General features: G+C 38.6%; 2 protein-coding genes across 3 annotated transcripts in view; one reads left to right on the forward strand and one right to left on the reverse strand.

Annotated features, from left to right (window-relative positions):
• Window positions 1–9,948, forward strand: part of LOC124616196 (N(6)-adenine-specific methyltransferase METTL4) — a 52,760-nt gene extending 42,812 nt beyond the window's left edge. Inside the window, exon 5 of the mRNA XM_047144496.1 lies at window positions 9,534–9,948. Within this exon, the coding sequence (XP_047000452.1) occupies window positions 9,534–9,694 (161 nt within the window). The 3' untranslated portion in view covers window positions 9,695–9,948. The remainder of the gene's footprint in view (window positions 1–9,533) is intronic.
• A 145-nt stretch (window positions 9,949–10,093) lies between these two features.
• Window positions 10,094–20,744, reverse strand: part of LOC124615524 (UDP-glucose 4-epimerase-like) — a 42,223-nt gene continuing 31,572 nt past the window's right edge. The window contains exons 6-8 of one of the 2 annotated variants that reach the window (XM_047143483.1): window positions 19,610–19,698; window positions 17,078–17,270; window positions 10,094–10,842 (exon numbers count right to left, since the gene is read on the reverse strand). In XM_047143483.1, coding sequence (XP_046999439.1) covers window positions 10,721–10,842; window positions 17,078–17,270; window positions 19,610–19,698 — 404 coding nt within the window. In that variant the 3' untranslated portion in view covers window positions 10,094–10,720. Of the gene's footprint in view, window positions 10,843–17,077; window positions 17,271–17,305; window positions 17,499–19,609; window positions 19,699–20,744 lie in introns of both variants that reach the window. The other variant, XM_047143484.1, reaches the window with a different exon arrangement.

A 20,744-nucleotide genomic window follows, 5' to 3' on the forward strand; every position in this document is an offset into this window, starting at 1 on the left:
CAGATTGCAAAATGAGGAAATTGAGATGATGATCCATGTAAAAATTGAAAGAACCAGAGGTAGTTGAGAGTTTGGGAATGAGAATTAGTCAACAATTGATTGAAACAGAGGAAGGGAATACAATAGAAGGCAAATAAGTACATTTGAAGGTTGAAATATTGAAGGCAACAGAGGATCAAGTAGGCAAAAAGACAAAGTCCAGTAAAAATCCTTGGATAGAGCATGAGATATTAAATACATTTGACAAAAGGAGAAGGCATAAAATGCAGGAAATTAAGCAGGCAAAATGGACTACAGACATCTAAAAATGGGATTGTAAGGCAGGAATGATATACAAGAAATGCAAGGACATAGAAATATGCATAACTAGAGGAATGATATGTACCATCTATAGGAAAATTACAGAAATCTTTGGCAAAAAGAGAAGCAACTTCATGAATTTCAAAAGCTCAGATGGCAAACCAGTACTAAGCAAAAAAGAAAAAGCTGAAAGGTGGAAGGAATATATAGAAGGGCTATACAATGGAAACAAACTTGAAGACAGTGCTCTAGTAAGAGAAAATGAAGTAGATGATGATGAGATGGGAGATATGATGCTATGAGAAGAATTTGACAGAGCCCTGAAGGACTGACATTTCCTCAGAATAATTGAGATCATTGGGAGAGGCACCCATGACAAAACTTCTCCACCTGGTGTGTAAGATGTTCGAGGCAGCTGAAATATCCTTAAGCTTCAAGAAAACTGTAATAATCCCAATTCCAAAGAAGGCAGAACTGACAGATGTGATTATTAAAGATTAAAACTGTGTGCCAGACCAAGACTCGAACTCTGCCTTTCGCGGGCAAGTGCTCTACCATCTGAGCTACCCAAGCACGACTCATGCCCTGTCCTCATAGCCTTACTTCTGCCAGTACCTCGTCTCCTATTTTGCAGACCTTACAGAAGCTCTCCTGCGATGAGGTACTGGCAGAAGTAAGACTGTGAGGATGGGGCATGAGTTGTGCTTGGGTAGCTCAAATGGTAGAGCACTTTCCCGCTAAAGGCAAAGGTCCCGAGTTCGAGTCTCAGTCTGGCACACAGTTTTAATCTGCCAGGAAGTTTCATATCAGTGCACACTCCGTTGCAGAGTGGAAATCTCGTTCTGGATGTGAATATTGCCTACCATCAGTTTAATAAGGTATGTGTACAAAATACTGATACAAATTATTTACAGAAGACTGGAGAAACTGGTAAAAGCTGACCTCGGGGAAGATCAGTTTCAGAGAAATGAAGGAAGTTACAAGGCAATATTGACCTGACTTTTTGACGTATCTTAGAAGACAGATTGAAGAAATGCAGACCTATGTTTATATGCGTGTATATTTAGAAAGCTTTTGATAGTGTTGACTGTAATGCCATTTGAAACTCTGAAGATAACAAGCATGAAACACAGGGTGCGAAATGTTCTTTTGAACCTGTACAGAAACCAGTCTGCTGTTATAAGAGTCAAAGGACATGGAATGGTGGTTGAGAAAGGAGCAGGGCAGGGTTGTAGCTTGTTCCCAGTGTTATTCAGTCTGTAAACTGAGCTAGCAGGAAAAGAAATGGAGGACAAATTTTGGTGGGGAACTAATGTTCAAAGAGAAGAATTAAAACTTTGAGTTGTGCCACTGATATTGTAATTATGTCAGAGTCATCGAAGTACTTTGCAGAACTGTTGAATGGAATGGGTAGTGTCGTGAAAAGGGGCTATAAAATGAACATCAATAAAATTAAAACAGTGGTGCAGGAATTCATTTAAATAAAATCAGGGGATGCCAAAGTAATTGATTAGAAAATAAGATATTAATGGTAGTATACAAGTTTTGTTATTTAGGCAGCAAAATTGGTAACTGAATCAATATGAGGAAAAAAGAAATTTGTTGTACAACTTGACTAAAAGATGTGATCAGGGGACAGGATACTTAGGCAGATTCAAATGGATGTAGGTTGCAGTAGCTATTCGGAGATGAAGAGCCTAACACTGGACAGAGTAGTGTGGAGAGCAGCATCAGACCAGTTTGCAGACTGAAGACTGCAATAACAATAACAACTAAACCCTTAATTTTCATGTTCATGGATGCTTTTGATTTGTGACACTAATTTCACATGCCTCATACACAGCATTCTAAATTACTGTAGTGTTGTGTGCTGTCCTTAGGTTAGTTAGGTTTAAGGGAACTGATGACCATAGATGTTAAGTCCCATAGTGCTCAGAGCCATTTGAACCATTTTTTTAAAATTACTGTACATTTAATGCCATTGCTAGTCTCTTCACTTTGTTTTCTTGGGGGTTGCTTTAGACTCTCAACAAAGAAACTTGCTGTTCCAAAAATCTTAAGACTCATTTCATTGGATTACCAAATGTAGTCCAGTCTACTGCCTTTGATTCTTTTCCAACTCATTTTTAGTAATCTCATCCATCCGAATAAAGTGTATTCCTCTCGCTTTTCACCTTTAATGTGTAATTTTGTATATCATATGTAATGTGACTCTTGAACTGAAAAGTGGACAATGGCTTTTATCACAAAAAAAGTTTAGGATGTGATTTATAAATATTTATTGAGTGAGAAATTTACCAGTGAAGGCTATAGAATATATTCTTGATGGAATATTATTGGGTTATGACCCAAGTGGTGGTGTCCTGAAGTAATATTTTGGCAAGTTTCCTACTCTTAGACTTCAGGAAAAGTTCTTGGAGTCCAAAGAAAGTAATGAATCATAGATTTTGGGGTACACTACTCATCTCCTTGGGCAGCATCAGGGAATTTAGTAACCCCACCAGTAATGGGGAACAATTTGTTACTCAGAGATAGTAATAAAACACACTCTCCAGGCAATACATGTTTGGCACTCATACTGCATGCAGGGGCATCCACTGCTAAGATAGCTAGGACTCTGAGCAGATACAATACACAGACTGTATTTCACCCAATATAAAAAAAATTAATGACTTACTGAAACCCTCAAAGACCTACAGGATTATAGACACTAGGTGTTTACAATATCAGATGTATGTAGCCATAAGTGCAACAACTGAATGAAACTATTCTTTGCAGTACTGTGTGGAGCATGTAAGAATCATTCCTTTGAGCCAGCCAGACAAGTCTATAGCAGCAAACAAAATCAGTGAAGGACACAGTTTTGCTTTGAACAGATGAAGATAATATATTCTTTGTAGAAATCAAACTTTTATTTCAGTCAAAGACTTTTGAATTCTATATATTGTAAATGTTTGGTCCCTATATACTTCACTGTTTTCTCATTTCATCGTGATGTACCTTGACATTGGATTCCAAGCCTCTGTGATGAAGAAGGTGGCAATGATAAGAGTAAATGATAGGTGCACCAACTGGGAGAAGGAGTTCCACCTAAGATCTGCTAGAGTTTCTGGGTTATCGTATATTTGCCAAGACTGCTGGTCTTGCTGGTTGAGAATGATGCGGGCAGTGGACATTATGAATTGGAAGTCGACACTTTCAAATGATTCGTTTGGTCTTCCTGTTGATGTTCTCTCAGGAAAAGAGGAGTGTTGTCAAGAATCTATAAAAGAAGACTTTCTACAGGCTCCTGGAACTTTGCCTGAAGATGATGAGCAGGAAACTTGTTCAAATGCTGCTTCAAAAACACTATTCATTAGTTATCACCCACAGGAAGATTTAATCAATGAAATTTTGTGGTAAAGCATGCTTTCTCATAGATAAAATATATTGTCATAGTGGCTTGTACAGGTACAGATGAGCCTTACATCTAATGGTGAACAAAAACTGACTGACAGCTGGTCCCAGCCTGACCCAGCGCTGGGATGCCTTTGTATGTGCTACTTGTTGCAAGCACATGAAATGCAAAAGCAGGCAACTTTTACTCATCTAAAAGTCTGCATGGATTTTTCACAGCTGGTACTCAGATGGTTAGACTTTGCACGAGGGATGATTATTTACTATTTTTAACATGCACCACTTTTAATGTCAAACAAAGAAATCTCGCGTTTAAACCACATCACTGCTGTTTTTATTTTTACTGTAGCATACGTGAGTGAAAAGTAATTGGAAGTATTCTGAGATTCTGGAAATAATGATCGGAAGAGAAAAATGTTTCAGGTTGCCCTCCATGGGGTGGGTGCACACAACGACTGTGGTTATATTGGGTTAGATAGAGCAGCAATCAGTCGTAGAATTAAGTTGCTTTAATATGACATTTATAGTCACAACGCAGATCAGATTTCGACCTGTGTCAGGTCGTTATCAATGCAGTGCGGAATTATAGCAGTTGTTCGTGCTCAAGTGAATGCTTAAACAGTTCAACCATTACAAAATGTTTGCTTTGGACCACCACATCTGATAGAGAAATATTACTGGAGTAGGATATTTTTCCCACATGACAGTCATCAGGAAAAGGATACTTGAGACTACACCCTCATAAAGTTGTCAGAGATTGCAGTCGTGCGCGTGTGTGTGCGCTAGTTAATTTACATGATACCAGATTCTTAATTTCAAGTACTTCATTTATCAAAATGGTATTTGCAAACTGTTCTGGTAAAGAGAGAAGTCCAAGCAGTACCTTTCTTGAAATTCTTCCATCAATGTTCTGCCAAATATGTCACTGTTTCAGCACTCAATTGAATGGAATTTTGTATTATTTAAACTTTTGGTTGGCTACATGGAAAGTAGCAATGTTTTTATAAAGTTGTTTATTAAATAATAATGTACTGCATGTAGGACTCAGCATTTATAAACTTAAAAATAGCATTGTAGTCAAGTAGATATTAAGCTACTAATAGCAGATAAACAGCAGCTATGTAATCAAGCTGAGGGGGCCGCAGCTTTCTTACTAATTTACTCCATTAAATTTATATGGATTAGTGGGATTAGTATTAAGCAGCATAGATGCATTTTGTTGTTAATACTGTATACCTATTAGTTTCTATGATATTTTTGTCTCGTGTTAACATATATCTTGACGTGTTCGATATCCCTGGAGGTTTTTCTTTATGGGATCTGTGGAACAGGATGAACGGATCAGACCTTTGTTGCATTGCCAACATAAGCAGCTAGTTTCATTAGCTGAAATGAAGGCCCTCGCACCCTTGCTGAGAAGTTCAAATGGTTCAAATGGCTCTGAGCACTATGGGACTTAACATCGATGGTCATCAGTCCCCTAGAACTTAGAACTACTTAAACCTAACTAACCTAAGGACAGCACACAACACCCAGCCATCACGAGGCAGAGAAAATCCCTGACCCCGCCGGGGAATCGAACCCGGGAACCCGGGCGTGGGAAGCGAGAACGCTACCGCACGACCACGAGATGCGGGCATTGCTGAGAAGTACTCAAGAGAAAGCAAAACTACATGCCTGAAATGTATTTTACAAGTTGCTTTCGCTCAGTGAAATTTCTGTGTTAGCAAGGATTTGTCTTTCTGTATTTTTATTTGCACATTATTTTAGTGCTCATTCTTGTGGTGGTAAAATAGCGTGATGGGTTCCATTCTTTGGTACTAGAGTGACATTATTGTTTACCATGTAATGATAGTGCAAAATTTTTGTTTTAGAAAAAATACTAGAAAACTGCTCCTCTAGAAATGGTAATACCGTAAACCCTATGACAAATAGTCTACTAAAGCATTTTGATTTCTGATTGAATCATAGAAAAATACCTGATGCAGATTCCTGATCACTTATTTATCCAACTAAAAGTACCTTTATAGCAGAGTGCATACTTTGTAGAAGACTGATGATGTGTCAACAGCTTTCAAATGTTGACTGATTCTGAGGCTAATCAAGGTAAAGCATTTGAGTAAATATATATATGAGACACACACACACACACACACACACACACACACACACACACACACACACAAAGATGATGTGACTTACCAAAAGAAAGCGCAGGCAGGTCGATAGACACACAAACTGACATAAACATACACACAAAATTCAAGCTTTCGCAACCAACGGTTGCTTCGTCAGGAAAGAGGGAAGGAGAGGGAAAGACGAAAGGATATGGGTTTTAAGGGAGAGGGTAAGGAGTCATTCCAATCCCGGGAGCGGAAAGACTTACCTTAGGGGGAAAAAAGGACGGGTATACACTCGCGCACACACACACATATCCATCCACACATATACAGACAAGCAGACATATTCAAAGGCAAAGAGTTTGGGCAGAGATGTCAGTCAAGGCGGAAGTGCAGAGGCTAAGATGTTGTTGAATGACAGGTGAGGTATGAGTGGCGGCAACTTGAAATTAGCGGAGATTGAGGAGGCCTGGTGGATAACGGGAAGAGAGGATATATTGAAGGGCAAGTTCCCATCTCTGGAGTTCGCATAGGTTGGTTTTAGTGGGAAGTATCCAGATAACCCGGACGGTGTAACACTGTGCCAAGATGTGCTGGCCGTGCACCAAGGCATGTTTAGCCACAGGGTGATCCTCATTACCAACATACACTGTCTGCCTGTGTCCATTCATGCGAATGGACAGTTTGTTGCTGGTCATTCGCACATAGAATGCGTCACAGTGTAGGCAGGTCAGTTGGTAAATCACGTGGGTGCTTTCACATGTGGCTCTGCCTTTGATCGTGTACACCCTCCGGGTTACAGGACTGGAGTAAGTGGTGGTGGGAGGGTGCATGGGACAGGTTTTACACCAGGGGCGGTTACAAGGGTAGGAGCCAGAGGGTAGGGAAGGTGGTTTGGGGATTTCATAGGGATGAACTAAGAGGTTACGAAGGTTAGATGAATGGCGGAAAGACACTCTTGGGGGAGTGGGGAGGATTTCATGAAGGATGGATCTCATTTCAGGGCAGGATTTGAGGAAGTCGTATCCCTGCTGGAGAGCCACATTCAGAGTCTGATCCAGTCCCGGAAAGTATCCTGTCACAAGTGGGGCACTTTTGTGGTTCTTCTGTGGGAGGTTCTGGCTTTGAGGGGATGAGGAAGTGGCTCTGGTTATTTGCTTCTGTACCAGGTCGGGAGGGTAGTTGCGGGATGCGAAAGCTGTTTTCAGGTTGTTGGTGTAATGGTTCAGGGATTCCGGACTGGAGCAGATTCGTTTGCCACGAAGACCTAGGCTGCAGGGAAGGGACCGTTTGATGTGGAATGGGTGGCAGCTGTCATAATGGAGGTACTGTTGCTTGTTGGTGGGTTTGATGTGGACAGATGTGTGAAGCTGGCCATTGGACAGATGGTCAACGTCAAGGAAAGTGGCATGGGATTTGGAACCAAAGGAGTTGAGGTTGGAGAGGAAATTCTGGAGTTGTTCTTCACTGTGAGTCCAGATCATGAAGATGTCATCAATAAATCTGTACCAAACTTTGGGTTGGCAGGCCTGGGTAACCAAGAAGGCTTCCTCTAAGCGACCCATGAATAGGTTGGCGTACGAGGGGGCCATCCTGGTACCCATGGCTGTTCCCTTTAATTGTTGGTATGTCTGGCCTTCAAAAGTAAAGAAGTTGTGGGTCAGGATGAAGCTGGCTAAGGTAATGAGGAAAGAGGTTTTAGGTAGGGTGGCAGGTGATCGGCGTGAAAGGAAGTGCTCCATTGCAGTGAGGCCCTGTACGTGCGGAATATTTGTGTTTAAGGAAGTGGCATCAATGGTTACAAGGATGGTTTCCAGGGGTAACAGATTGGGTAAGGATTCCAGGCGTTCGAGAAAGTGGTTGGTGTCTTTGATGAAGGATGGGAGACTGCATGTAATGGGTTGAAGGTGTTTATCTACGTAGGCAGAGATACATTCTGTGGGGGCTTGGTAACCAGCTACAATGGGGTGGCCGGGATGACTGGGTTTGTGAATTTTAGGAAGAAGGTAGAAGGTAGGGGTGCGGGCTGTCGGTGGGGTCAGGAGGTTGATGGAGTCACGTGAAAGGTTTTGTAGGGGGCCTAAGGTTCTGAGGATTCCTTGAAGCTCTGCCTGGACATCAGGAATGGGATTACCTTGGCAGACTTTGTATGTGGTGTTGTCTGAAAGCTGACGCAGTCCCTCAGCCACATACTCCCGACGATCTAGTACCATGGTCGTGGAACCCTTGTCCGCCGGAAAAATGACGACGGATCGGTCAGCCTTCAGATCACGGATAGCCTGGGCTTCAGCAGTGGTGATGTTGGGAGTAGGATTAAGGTTTTTTAAGAAGGATTGAGAGGCAAGGCTGTAAGTCAGAAATTCCTGGAAGGTTTGGAGAGGGTGATTTTGAGGAAGAGGAGGTGGGTCCCGCTGTGACAGAGGACGGAACTGTTCCAGGCAGGGTTCAATTTGGATAGTGTCTTGGGAAGTTGGATCATTAGGAGTAGGATTAGGATCATTTTTCTTCATGGCAAAGTGATATTTCCAGCAGAGGACAGTAATTCTTTGACTAGGGCTGTTTGGTTGAATCTGGGAGTGGGGCTCAAGGTGAGACCTTTGGATAGCACAGAGGTTTCGGATTGGGAGAGAGGTTTGGAGGAAAGGTTAACTACTGAATTAGGGTGTTGTGGTTCCAGATTGTGTTGATTGGAATTTTGAGGTTTTGGAGGGAGTTGAGCTGGAAGTGGGAGATTGAGTAGATGGGAGAGACTGGGTTTGTGTGCAGTGAGCGGAGGTTGAGGTTTGCTGGAAAGGTTGTGAAGGATGAGTGAGTTGCCTTTCCGGAGGTGGGAAACCAGGAGATTGGATAGTTTTTTGAGGTGGAGGGTGGCATGCTGTTCTAATTTGCGGTTGGCCTGTAGGAGGATGCTCTAAACAGCCGGTGTGGATGTGGGAGAGGAAAGATTGAGGACTTTCATTAAGGATAGGAGTTGACGGCTGTGTTCATTGGCTGAGTTGATGTGTAGGTGAAGGATTCGGTGGGTGAGGGCAATGGAAAGTTTGGAACTGGTATAGGGACTGATGGAAACAAGGGTTAGAGCCACCTGTCAGAACTCCGGAGATGGGAACTTGCCCTTCAGTATATCCTCTCTTCTCGTTATCCGCCAGGCCTCAATCTGCGCTAATTTCAATTTGCCGCCGCTCATACCTCACCTGTCATTCAACAACATCTTTGCCTCCGTACTTCCGCCTCGACTGACATCTCTGCCCAAACTCTTTGCCTTTACAAATGTCTGCTTGTGTCTGTATGTGCAGATCGATATGTGTGTGTGTGCGCGAGTGTATACCTGTCCTTTTTTCCCCTTAAGGTAAGGCTTTCCGCTCCCGGGATTGGAATGACTCCTTACCCTCTCCCTTAAAACCCACATCCTTTCGTCTTTCCCTCTACTTCCCTCTTTCCTGATGAAGCAACCATGGGTTGCGAAAGCTTAAATTTTGTGTGGGTGTTTGTGTGTCTATCAACATACCAACGCTTTCGTTTGGTAAGTCATTATCTGGTGAACACCATTTCAAAATAAAAACTTTATTTTATGATTATTTCAAGACAAAAGTAGTGTATGTAGGAAAATGGCTTCACTCAATAAATTCACACTGGTTTTGGATCTATGTATACAAAGGACTATTATGTGCTTTCAAATAATCAAAAACACTCCTCTCATTTGTACTGTTATTTCAGAAATACTGTCAGCATATCTGCCAAATAATGCCAAGTGTCTTGAGCTCTTTGCAAGATACTTGCTACCTGGATGGACTAGCTGGGGAAATGAAGTCCTGAAATTGCAGACTTTATCATTGTATCAGTCCCATGAAATCTCTCGGACAGGAGATGAAACGTAGTAAGTTTCAGCTTGAGGTTTTTGTGAAACCTCAAAATTGAAATTTGTCTTTTGGTTTGACAGATGTATTTGAGGGTTCAGCCTAGAGCAAAACAAGTTGTTCTTGTTCACTGCTTGTCAAAGATTTTTCCTTGCTGCTACAACCTCAGCACATTTCCTTTATTTTGCTATAAAAGATTAATAATGGACAAATATATGCTGTTCAGTTTGTGTAATGTGATTCTGTTAATTCAGTGTACTAAAATGTTTGCTAAAGTTCACTCTATGTAATGTATTAATAAATAAAATATAAAGCGTAACACCTCTGCAGTTTTATTTATAGAATACATTATCAGTGCCTTTGCAGTAAAATGATGTACTGCTATGCACTGTATGTAAAAATCATGCAACAAAGATCAAATAAGACTTAATTCCACTTTATTATTCCTTTCTTGTGATTACATCCAAAGTTACCATGTAACTGTTCATGATAAAACTTGTTGAATAATAATGTGATTACATCCAGGTATCATTTCTAGTTCAAAATACACGAGTTTGTATCCCACAGCGTCTTGTAATTGTATTTTGAAATTAAAACAGTACCAAATCACATTAATTGGTCCAAAGAAATTGAAATGAAATGAATATGTATTATGAATCAACAGTTACTGAGCATTCGAGATGGTGCATAAATGCTGTACCAATTAACAATCCAATATACATTTTTTACATACTGTGGTTTTCTTCTGAGACTTAAAAATATAATACAGTTCCGATCTGTTTGTTTTCACATTAATAATGGCAATGATAAAAGTAAAGCACTAATTGAATAATACTGGCAATTGTGATGTAAGAGAGGCTACAGTTACGTTACACATTAAAAATGTTTTAGTGTGTAACATTTCCAGGGTTTAGTCGCCATGTGCATTGAAAAGGTGTATATTGACATTATTAGAACTGCCATACCATGTACAATGCACTATTATTTGTGCCTCACAGGATTCTCATGAAAATATGACTATCACAGTGTCCATGGTCATTGAGGAAACTAATGCCCATTCAGTTGTTTTCCATTCACTGCCAGAGTAGTTCCGTTCAATTTTGCTGCAGTAGCTGTCTCACTGCGATATCCATTGGGGTTCATTGTCTGCCAACGCCAAAAATCTCTGCCTGAAAGTTGAATTAGTGGTTACTTCTCCAGAGTTTAGTTTTGACTACAAAATACACATTTCTAAATCAATTCATATGCTACAAGTCATAATTAAAAATTACAACTGACATCAATCTGCAGTTTTTATTTTTGTTGTTAATGCTAAAGATTTCCACTTGTTTCTGGGATCAGATAAACTGTGGACCAGTATATCTTATCTGCAACAGTCTATTTTCAGCAACACCTTTTTCATTATAAGCACTTAAAAGACTTTTTTTATGAACTGCATCCCCATTAAGTCATCAGTTCACATTTCTTCCTCCAGTTAGGTTGTTACTTAGTCCGCGTCATGTACTTGCCAACAAACAGTTGGAAAGAGAGTGTGTACAAGACATTTCCACTTGAGGTTATAGCTGTTCTAAATATTTTTGACAAATGGTGGGCAGCTACCATTACACCATGTGCCTTAAAATCTCAAATTATGAATTGCCACAGATATTACACTGTATTCTGGTAAGATGTGATCCACACTTTGATGCCCCAAAAGTAGACCAAAGTGCTTAATTTCAAGGTACACAGTGTATCTTAAGACTATGAAAACAACTGTAAACACTTAAACATCATGAAACACTATGGTTGTGAGAAACTGAAAATTCGGTCTCGGAAAACCTGTGCGGGATGAAGGAACTTGCAAGATTTTTTATGAAAGAAATGCCAGGAATTTTTTAAATGAATGTAATCATAAACATTCTAAGAGTAAAGGAGATCTTTCACCAAATAGCAGAAGCATGGAGTCAACAACAAGCATACAAAAAAAGAAAGCGAGGTTTTGGAAAAACCGTGGTTTGTTTGCATGTGCCGTGCCCCCTCACCCCTCTCTCCCTCTCCCCCCTCTCTCTCTTTGCGTGCGCACTCCCTCCTGTGCTGGCCGAACACACAATGCCAATATTGCAATTTGGCAGGTGAACCAGAGTGAGGGATTGTGTCGGGTGGGGTGCATAAGGGGAGAAAGAGGCAAGAAGCAGGAGGGTGGTTTGGGGATGGGCAGCTAGTGGCTAGAGGGAGGCAGTAGATGTGCAGGATAGGAATGCAAAAGGGAGAGGTGGGAAAGGCATAGGCTAGGCATGAACCAACTCTAGCATGGGGCACGGAGAACACACTGACATAGTACCTCACATGAAGGCAAACAAATGAAGTTGCACTGCTGCTTTACTCTTAACGATCGAAAAGGATAAGCAAATTTCAGTGCAAGAAGGCACATCTGAATATCACACAGTTATGCACAACCAGTGTTTTATGTACATGGATTGCATCACTGACATAATTAAATCCTTGTTCAACGAGGCATTCTCATGCCCACAGGCAAAAATCAGATCATTTATCATGGATGTGACTGCACCGTTTGCTACAGAACAAATAATGAAGGAACTGAAAGAAGCCCAGTCAATTTAAGTGATGGTAAATTCTTCCAGCCACACAGACATGAAGTTGGTTTCTTTAATGGTTGGATTTTACCATCCAGGTAAAGGCGTCATAGTGGAAGTGTTGGAGATGGTGAACTTTGGTGTTGAAAGTGCAGAGCATTTGACTGCGTATGTCTTAAAGCTATTACAAAAGTTTGATCTTTAGAAAAAGATTGTAGCAATTTCAGCTAACACCACAAATACCAGTTATGGGGGAAAGACAAGGAAATTTAAAAACCATCTTTATTCTAAGTTGCAGGAAAACAGTAAAAATAATTTAATAGTTAAAGGATATCTTGTGCTATTGTGCACAATACTGTCCAAACTGGCACAGAAAGCTGACCCATCAATATACAGTTCATAATTGGTAAAATCTATCAACATTTCCACATTTTAATGCGTGCATTGAAAAACTAAAATCATTCTGTGAATTCGTTGAAGTAGAATACAAGGTACTATCAAGTAAAAGTAAGATCAGATGGTTATTTCTTCCAGTAGCTGCAGAAAGAGTCTATGTTTTTCAAGCATTAAAATCCTACTTCCTGGAACTTGACAAGTGTCCTATCACCCAGAAGAATTTTTTCAAAAATCTGCTGTTCATCACCCATCAATTCCTTTCGGCCCAGTTAAGTAGTTTCTCCAACTGTATTCTGTGCATAGAAGGAAGTAACTGTAACTGTAGTTGCTGACAAAATAAATATTTCCCTCAACAAACTAGCAGCCAGAAAATCCAAAAGATTTTTAGCACCTGCAATACTACAGGTGTTAAATGAGTTGGAAAGTGAGAGACTAATGACATCTGATCAGTTTACCAGTAGCATTACAGCTTTCTGTGATACCTGTGCTGGATACATTTGTTAATTATGTAAACCATGTCTGGAACCTCTTCAGCCAATGTAGCAGATTTCCCAAAATAAAACCATTAGCTGGATTAGTGTTCAGGAATTGTATAGTTTTGTCGAATTTAGTGTCTTTAACTTCACTGCAGATGAGGGAGAATTGTTTGATGAGTACTGTTGTGTAAGTAAGTAATGTGAAGGTAAACTTCTAAACTGAAATATGAAATCAAACATTATTTTCAGTGAAAAATGGCAGGAAAGTTTTATCCAATTTCACAGTGGGCAAGTGAGCATAAAAGATGTTAGAAGCTTGGTTGAAATTTAACTTGCTGTTCCAGGTACTAATGCACTGAAAACCTAAAATCATTCTGTGAGTTCATTGAAGTAGAATGCAAGATACTATCAGGCAAAAGTAAAATCAGATGGTTCTCTCTTCCACCAGCTGCAGAAATACTGATCCTACAAATTATCTTAGAAGATAGATTAAGGAAAGGCAAACCTACATTTCTAGTATTTGTAGACTTGGAGGAAGCTTTTGACAATGTTGACTGGAATACAGTGCTGGTAGATCATAGGTTGACCATCCAGGCTGCATGCAGTGCCATAGGGCTGTCTTGCAAGAGGTGTCAAGGGATTTTGTCCAACAAAAGTGGTGCTTGGGCAATTTGTTCCTCCCTCATGACAATGAGATTATGCAGGAGTTTTTGGGAAAAAATAAAATGACGGTTGCTCTTTATTTGAAATATTTACCGTACATGTGACTTTTATTCCCCAGAATGAAACTCGGATTAAAAAACAAGGTTTCACACAGTTGAGGAGATTCAAACAGAATCGCTAGTGGTACTTAGAAGACTTACAAATAATACATTCCAAGGAGCTTTCAGTTCATGGGAAAACTGCTGGGAGCTGTGTATACACCTCTACTTTTGAAGATAAAGGTGATAAATAAGAAGCAGGTAAATTTTAATTTTATTTATTGGTGTATTCCAGGAACTTTTGGGTAGCACCTTTTACATCCTATCTCATTTCTGGTCTAGGATGTGTATTGTCTTCTGTCTATTTCTTTTAAAAATATTCACACGTTCTCCTTACAGCTCATTCTCTTTATAGGTTGTAAAATCCCCACAATTGTGGGAGCTTCAGATTCATTTTTCTCTCAATATGGAATTATGGATGTGGTACAAGTTTGTAAATTTCTATTTTGCTATTTTTATTATACTAGGATTGCATTTTGTACCCTTGTGCATTGATTTAGTGAAACATTTAATGGTTATTGTTTGAAAATGAGTGTGTAGAGAGATGCTGTTAGAGATTTAAGAATGCGGGCGTGGTATATTTCTCAATAAATGGAACTAAAGATAAAGTTGCTATATTTTACCAAACATCAAGGGAATTATACAGGCAGTGATAGAGCACTTTAGAATTTCATGTGGTCATAGGCTATTAATACACTGTAGTGTTTCTTTGAAGAGTAAATGAGGACAGTAAAACAATATAGACATTCTTTATTAAAGATATGTAAAATCTATCATGATGCCTCTCAAAGTTATTGTTATTCTGTCAGTATCATGCAACGTTATCAGACTATTTTTTTGTTAATTGGGTGATAGAACAATACAAATTAGAAAGAACTCATGAAAATTAAAAGTTAATTCTGCACTTACCAATGTTTCTGTTGTACATTGAGTATTATTTTACTAACTAAAAAAGAAGTCATTGGAATTGTACAGGCATGCATAATAATTATTTGAAACACCTAACCATATGTTAGAAAACAAGCATTCAATCACTAAGAGTATTCTCTAAAATGAAATCAGTATCATTAAGTTTCTATTACTATAATGATTAAACATTCACCATTACACCAGTGTACTTGTTATCTTGCATTTTCTGTCTGCATAGGATGCATGATCCATTTTAATAAATGAGTGTAACCTACTGTCAAATCTGCAGGATATGCATGTACCATATTTACATGTTATTAGGTTACTGACATTCAGATGGATGAGTAATTAAAAAGAAAATTACACCAGCACTTGCATTCTACAGGTTTTAATAACTTCATCACACTGTCAATTCTTGCTAAATAAAATCTTTCATTCACACAGTCAGGTGAATTGTCCCAATGACCAGTATGGGTGCTGGTTTTAAGTATGTAATCACTTGCACAAAGGCAGTGAACTCTATCTCTTGGGCTGAGGGTATTGAGAACATTGGTTTTTAAAGAAAGGAAATCTATAGATTTTTTCCTTCCTGTCTCAGAAATACAGAATGTCACTTAGGATCCCAGTGATTGAGGGACATAATTGTGACCATTTTTTATTCTTGCTCTAGAAACTGCACCCTGTTCCAGTCCACTTCTATTAAGGTAATCGCACATGCTCTTGACAGCTTTTGATTTCTCTCTTTGTGTTTTACCTATCTTTATTTTATGCTATTGCATTTTGTACCATTATTCCGTGGTTTGATGTAAATACAATTTCATGCATACTATTTGAAAGTGAATATATAGAAAGGTACCATCAAAGATTTAAGATTGCAGGAAACGATGTAGTCTTCGATAAAATGTATTTCATAGTCATTTAGAGCAAATGCAGTACTCGTATTAATTGTGTTACAGTTGATACACAAGAAGTATTAAAATCTTCACCGTTCATTTATTTTTCCAAATTACGCACTATCAGAATATTTTGTTAGCGCCTGAAGTATAGCGGTAATGGTTAATGTAGTTCCTAGAATTTTAGTACAAAAGTAACTGCGTTATTTTGTCTTAAAACATCCGTAAACCAGTCAGCGATTCATATCATTTTGCATAAACATCTAGCCTGCAATTTGTCTCCATACGAACTCTTTTCTGGCCACACAGGAACCGTCCAGTTAATCCTTCACCTTCAGTCTTTTAAATTACCCTGGAATTGTTTAGCAGCCTCAGTACAACCAGATCCTACCTTTCCAATAATGTATATCTCTTTTAAGCACAATCTTCAAACTAGCTTTGCTGGTGTTGGCACTTACACACTATTTTTATTTTGTGTTGCTTCAGTTTTTCCCTAATGGCCATGTCAGGAACTAGTGTAGGAATTTTGGTACAGTTTTCACTAATAGATAGACTGATTCACAAGGGAGGTTTGTGTATGTAATTTATCTCCTCTGCACCAGACAAGTCATCCATTCATAGATATTTAGTGCTCCTTGTGCGAAGCTACGGCAAGTCACTAGTACTATCTAAGTTGATGCCTGCACCTCACAGTAAGTCACAGCATATCAATTTTAAGGCAGAACTGCTTTGCATTTGGTAGACGTATTTTGTCAGTAAGGCATAAATTCATCATTAATACCACTCTTACGTGCATTGTAAATCATATAATTGATTGTGAATGGGCTTTGCAAATTATTGTGCACTTGAGTCATCATTTTTTTTACTGTTAGTGTGGTATGTTTTAATTTGCCTTTAAGTCCTTTACCCCTGTGCAACTATTGACGGAATACATCTGAGTATAACACTTTATCTGGAGTTAACAACTGTTTGAAACAAATAAAAATCATTACATAGAGAACTATACATAATCAGTCTTACAATCAGAGGAGCATTCCTAATCATTACACACTTGGAAACTATCCCTAGCCCAAATTCAAAACCATTTAATTTAATTTTGTATATTCACTAAAAACCTCAGAGGTGAAATTTACCTCTTCGGCTGCTAACATATTTCTACGGTCTTGATTTGTTTCCCAGTATTTTTAAAAATTCTAAAAGGAGCTACTACTCTATTTCAGGAGTGGCACTGTACCTAATAGTAGAACTCATTAAAATATACCCTACTCCCAAGTAACATACATGCAGAAAGTATGGTAAATGCAGAAAAATTTCAGAATTCTAACTGAAAGACTGAACATTAGTATACCATTACCACCTTCATTTTTGTACAGCATATTTGTGTCCTTTAACTTACACATCTGTTCCAAATTGTATTTTGTTTTCCAACCAAGCTCTTTTTCTGCCAGGTTTGCATTGGCGTACATGGAAACAATGTCACCAGTACGTCGTTCTCGGATCTCATATGGCACTACTGTTGAAGTGACTGCTTCAAATGTTTTGAGCAGCTGGAGCACTGAAACCCCTTGCCCTGTGCCCAAGTTGTAAGTCTGAAATAAAAAATACATTATGGCATAATACTTACACATCATTTTAACATCATATTTGGGCTGCCACTGCAGCTCTGTTACTGCCAGACTTCCATCACAGACCAGGCTGTCCACATCTCCAACTCTCCTTGGACCCAAAGCATATGGAATGTGTACACCTGTCACTTCCTCAAATTCGTGTACAAGTTCTTTCACGGATAATCCCGTACCCAAACCAAGATTATAAACCTATATAAAAAGTTAGTATTAATCATAGTAGTAATGTACTCTACCAGCTCATGTGTTTGGGTGACATGTACAAGGAAAACAGTCCTGAGGCAATGTCTTAAGTAAATTAATAGTAGTAGTTAAATGGATAAAAAGTGGCACTATCTCACACCATAACATAACATAACATGATGGGAACCTGAAGGAGCTGCAAATTAGCTGAAGCAGTTATAAAATTTGGAGATGTGATTTTGGCTGAAAGCTGTTGTGTGTAGTTTCAGCAAAGGCTGATGCTGTTTTGAGTTTTGTATTAAGGATGGGGACATAGCAGTGTGCTATCAGTCACCTACTACAGTGTTAAGATGACAAATGTAATTGTTGCATTTAACATTAGGTAGGAGGGAAAAGATTAACTCTGGAAAAATCTTGGTAAAAAGAACCAACACCATTCACATTTCACTGTACTACATTCTGAACTGGTAGTTCTTCCATCAGCCTGTGAAATTTCACACTTTAACATAGTTAATGCTCGAGGCTCGTTGATAAAGTGCCAGACTACAAATTCAAATGCCTTGGTTTGACCCCTGGTTACTGCTAGGATTTTTATCTGTCATGTACCACTTTTATCAGCTCTGGCATATCTGTTAATGTAAAAAATGCTGGGTTATGCCATGGCTCAGAATCCGTATTAAAGTGAAAGTCCCCATTAACTGGCTGGGTCAGTCAGTTCAAAGGTGAAGGGAAGGCAACAGCATACCACCCCTTCAACAGAACCATGCCTAGTAGAACCTTGTGGTGTGCAAAACAATCTTTGGATTGATGACTGCATTACTTTTTAGTTTTTTATTGTGAGTTTGTCATTTTACAGTATTTTTGCCACCTAACTGTTAAAAACCAAGGCCAATCTATTATTACATGGAAGCTCAGATATCAATAAACACTGATAAAATATGCCATACTTAAAAACACTATAAGTTATTTCAGGGCCAGCAATAACTCTCAGTTAGAAACAGGAGGGATGAAAATAATGACAAGAGGACAAAGCTAAGGATAAGGAACTCCTTGTTTCAGCCTGTACAGAGAGAGGAACAGGTACACTTTTCAAAATGATACTTCAAATGGTTCAAATGGCTCTGAGCACTATGGGACTCAACTGCTGAGGTCATTAGTCCCCTAGAACTTAGAACTAGTTAAACCTAACTAACCTAAGGACATCACAAACATCCATGCCCGAGGCAGGATTCGAACCTGCGACCGTAGCGGTCTTGCGGTTTCAGATCAAAATGATACTGTTGTTAAGAAAAATTGAATGTTACTTCTGTTCAAATTATTGGCCAGTGATGTGTCCCCACTTCCCTCTTTCATCCAGTTCATGCAAGCAGGAGACACAAGAAGCCTACTCAGAACAATGTCAGTAAGAGAAACCACATGGTTTGCCATCTGCTCTACTATTCACACTTTTTCACTACCGTGATTGAGGGACTGATGAGAGATAACAAAAGGAGGATGTCAATGAGAAAAATTTGTGGATAAGGAAGAGAAGATGAGATTGGCAGTGCTGTGTTTTCTTTTGTGTTCATTCTTTTAGTAAAATGTAGGTTATAAAAAATGTTAGCAACTGATAATTTTATGCCTGCACATAATGATGAAGTGAACTGGGTTGTAAACAAATAAAGAATTATGCTGAAGAATTTTGTTTATCACAGCTTGGAAAGTTGACTGAAAAGTCTCCTGGTCCACTTTGTAATGACAAATACATTATTAGTGAGTGATGTGCATAATGTAGAACATAAGCATTTAAAACCTCAAGTTTACATCAACCTATCAGGGAGAAACATTTTTTGCACTGGACATGTTATATTTAAGGTGGAAGTCTGATAATTATCATTGTGGAAAAACCAGTAATGATGTGAAAACATTATTATTATTACCAATTTAATAAAAAATTTCTTTTGTGGTAAAATACTAAATTACTAATTCCTCATTTCAATAATAAGTAGCTGTACCCTTTACTACTGAAAAAAAAAACAATGAAAAGGTAACCTGGTTTTGAACATTCATTTGTATCCTATGCCAATTTGTTAAGTTCTCAGCAATGTAAGCATTATTGCGCATTTTGATGGTAATCTTACTTTTAACCTTAGATGTTCCTTGTTCAGTTTGTCCAGGGCTGCAACATGCCCAGATGCCAAGTCCATTACGTGTATGTAATCTCGTACCCCTGAAACAAAGGTTTATTTTCAATTCTAATTCTGGAAGTGATCGTTGTGATGAGAAATAGGGAATAATGCACAAATTTATTGTACTTATTTATTTTTATTACGAAGTCAGAAGTGTTGAAATTAACATTAAAACTAATATGATAGTTGATGACTAAGATGATGTGAGATGCCAAATAAGTTGATTTTATACTGGAAGTTCAACTTTCACTTTCAGTAGGAAAATTAAGAAAACAGTGCAGATGGTTGCTGAAGTGACAGAAGGGGGAGAGAGATCTCTGTCTCTCTATATATAAAATTAATTTGAGTACAGTTGACAAGCATTGCTTTAACAATCACACATTGTCCATTAATCTCCAAAAAATTAGGTCAATAACTTACTTAGACTCATACCTGTTTTTACCAAGTTGTACAAATGGGAACCTACTGTGACTTTTCTGACTACAAATTCACAACTTATGGTGACTACACGACTGACTGGCAGAGATTCACGGTAACTGAGCCATTAGCTATGACTTAATGAACATTACTAACTTGACAAGAACCAACTGTGGCATTCTCCACAATTCTTCATTGAAGACTTATGTAGGAATTTTTATTAATTATTTTCAAAATTTTAAAATACAGAGTAATTATATTTTAAATGCTGGCATAAAAGAAATTACAGGCAATATTTATACACATTTGGGACTGAATGTTGTTATATTTTACTTATTGGCTGCATACTTTTTTCAGTCTTCAACCTTACTGTTGAAATATTTCTTCAACTAACTTATTTTCTCAGTAATTGTATGCACTTAACAACAGACTATGAAACTTTACAGCCAGATTTCTTGAAGGATTTACACTCTTCCATTTGTAGAATATTGTATTATTTCTGAAAACAAATTTGAATGGCAATATTTCTGAAGATGTTAAAGTTTGAAACAAGACAGTGTTCATTGCATACAAGAAAAAGCAGTGCTTCAAATCCTCCAACAGCAAGTACGTATTAGCAGGGTCAAAGTACTGAGTGCATGTGTTGTAATCTTACGAATATTCGTTTAAG

Source organism: Schistocerca americana, chromosome 5 (assembly GCF_021461395.2).
Source record: "Schistocerca americana isolate TAMUIC-IGC-003095 chromosome 5, iqSchAmer2.1, whole genome shotgun sequence".
In the NCBI taxonomy this organism is placed as follows: domain Eukaryota; kingdom Metazoa; phylum Arthropoda; class Insecta; order Orthoptera; family Acrididae; genus Schistocerca; species Schistocerca americana.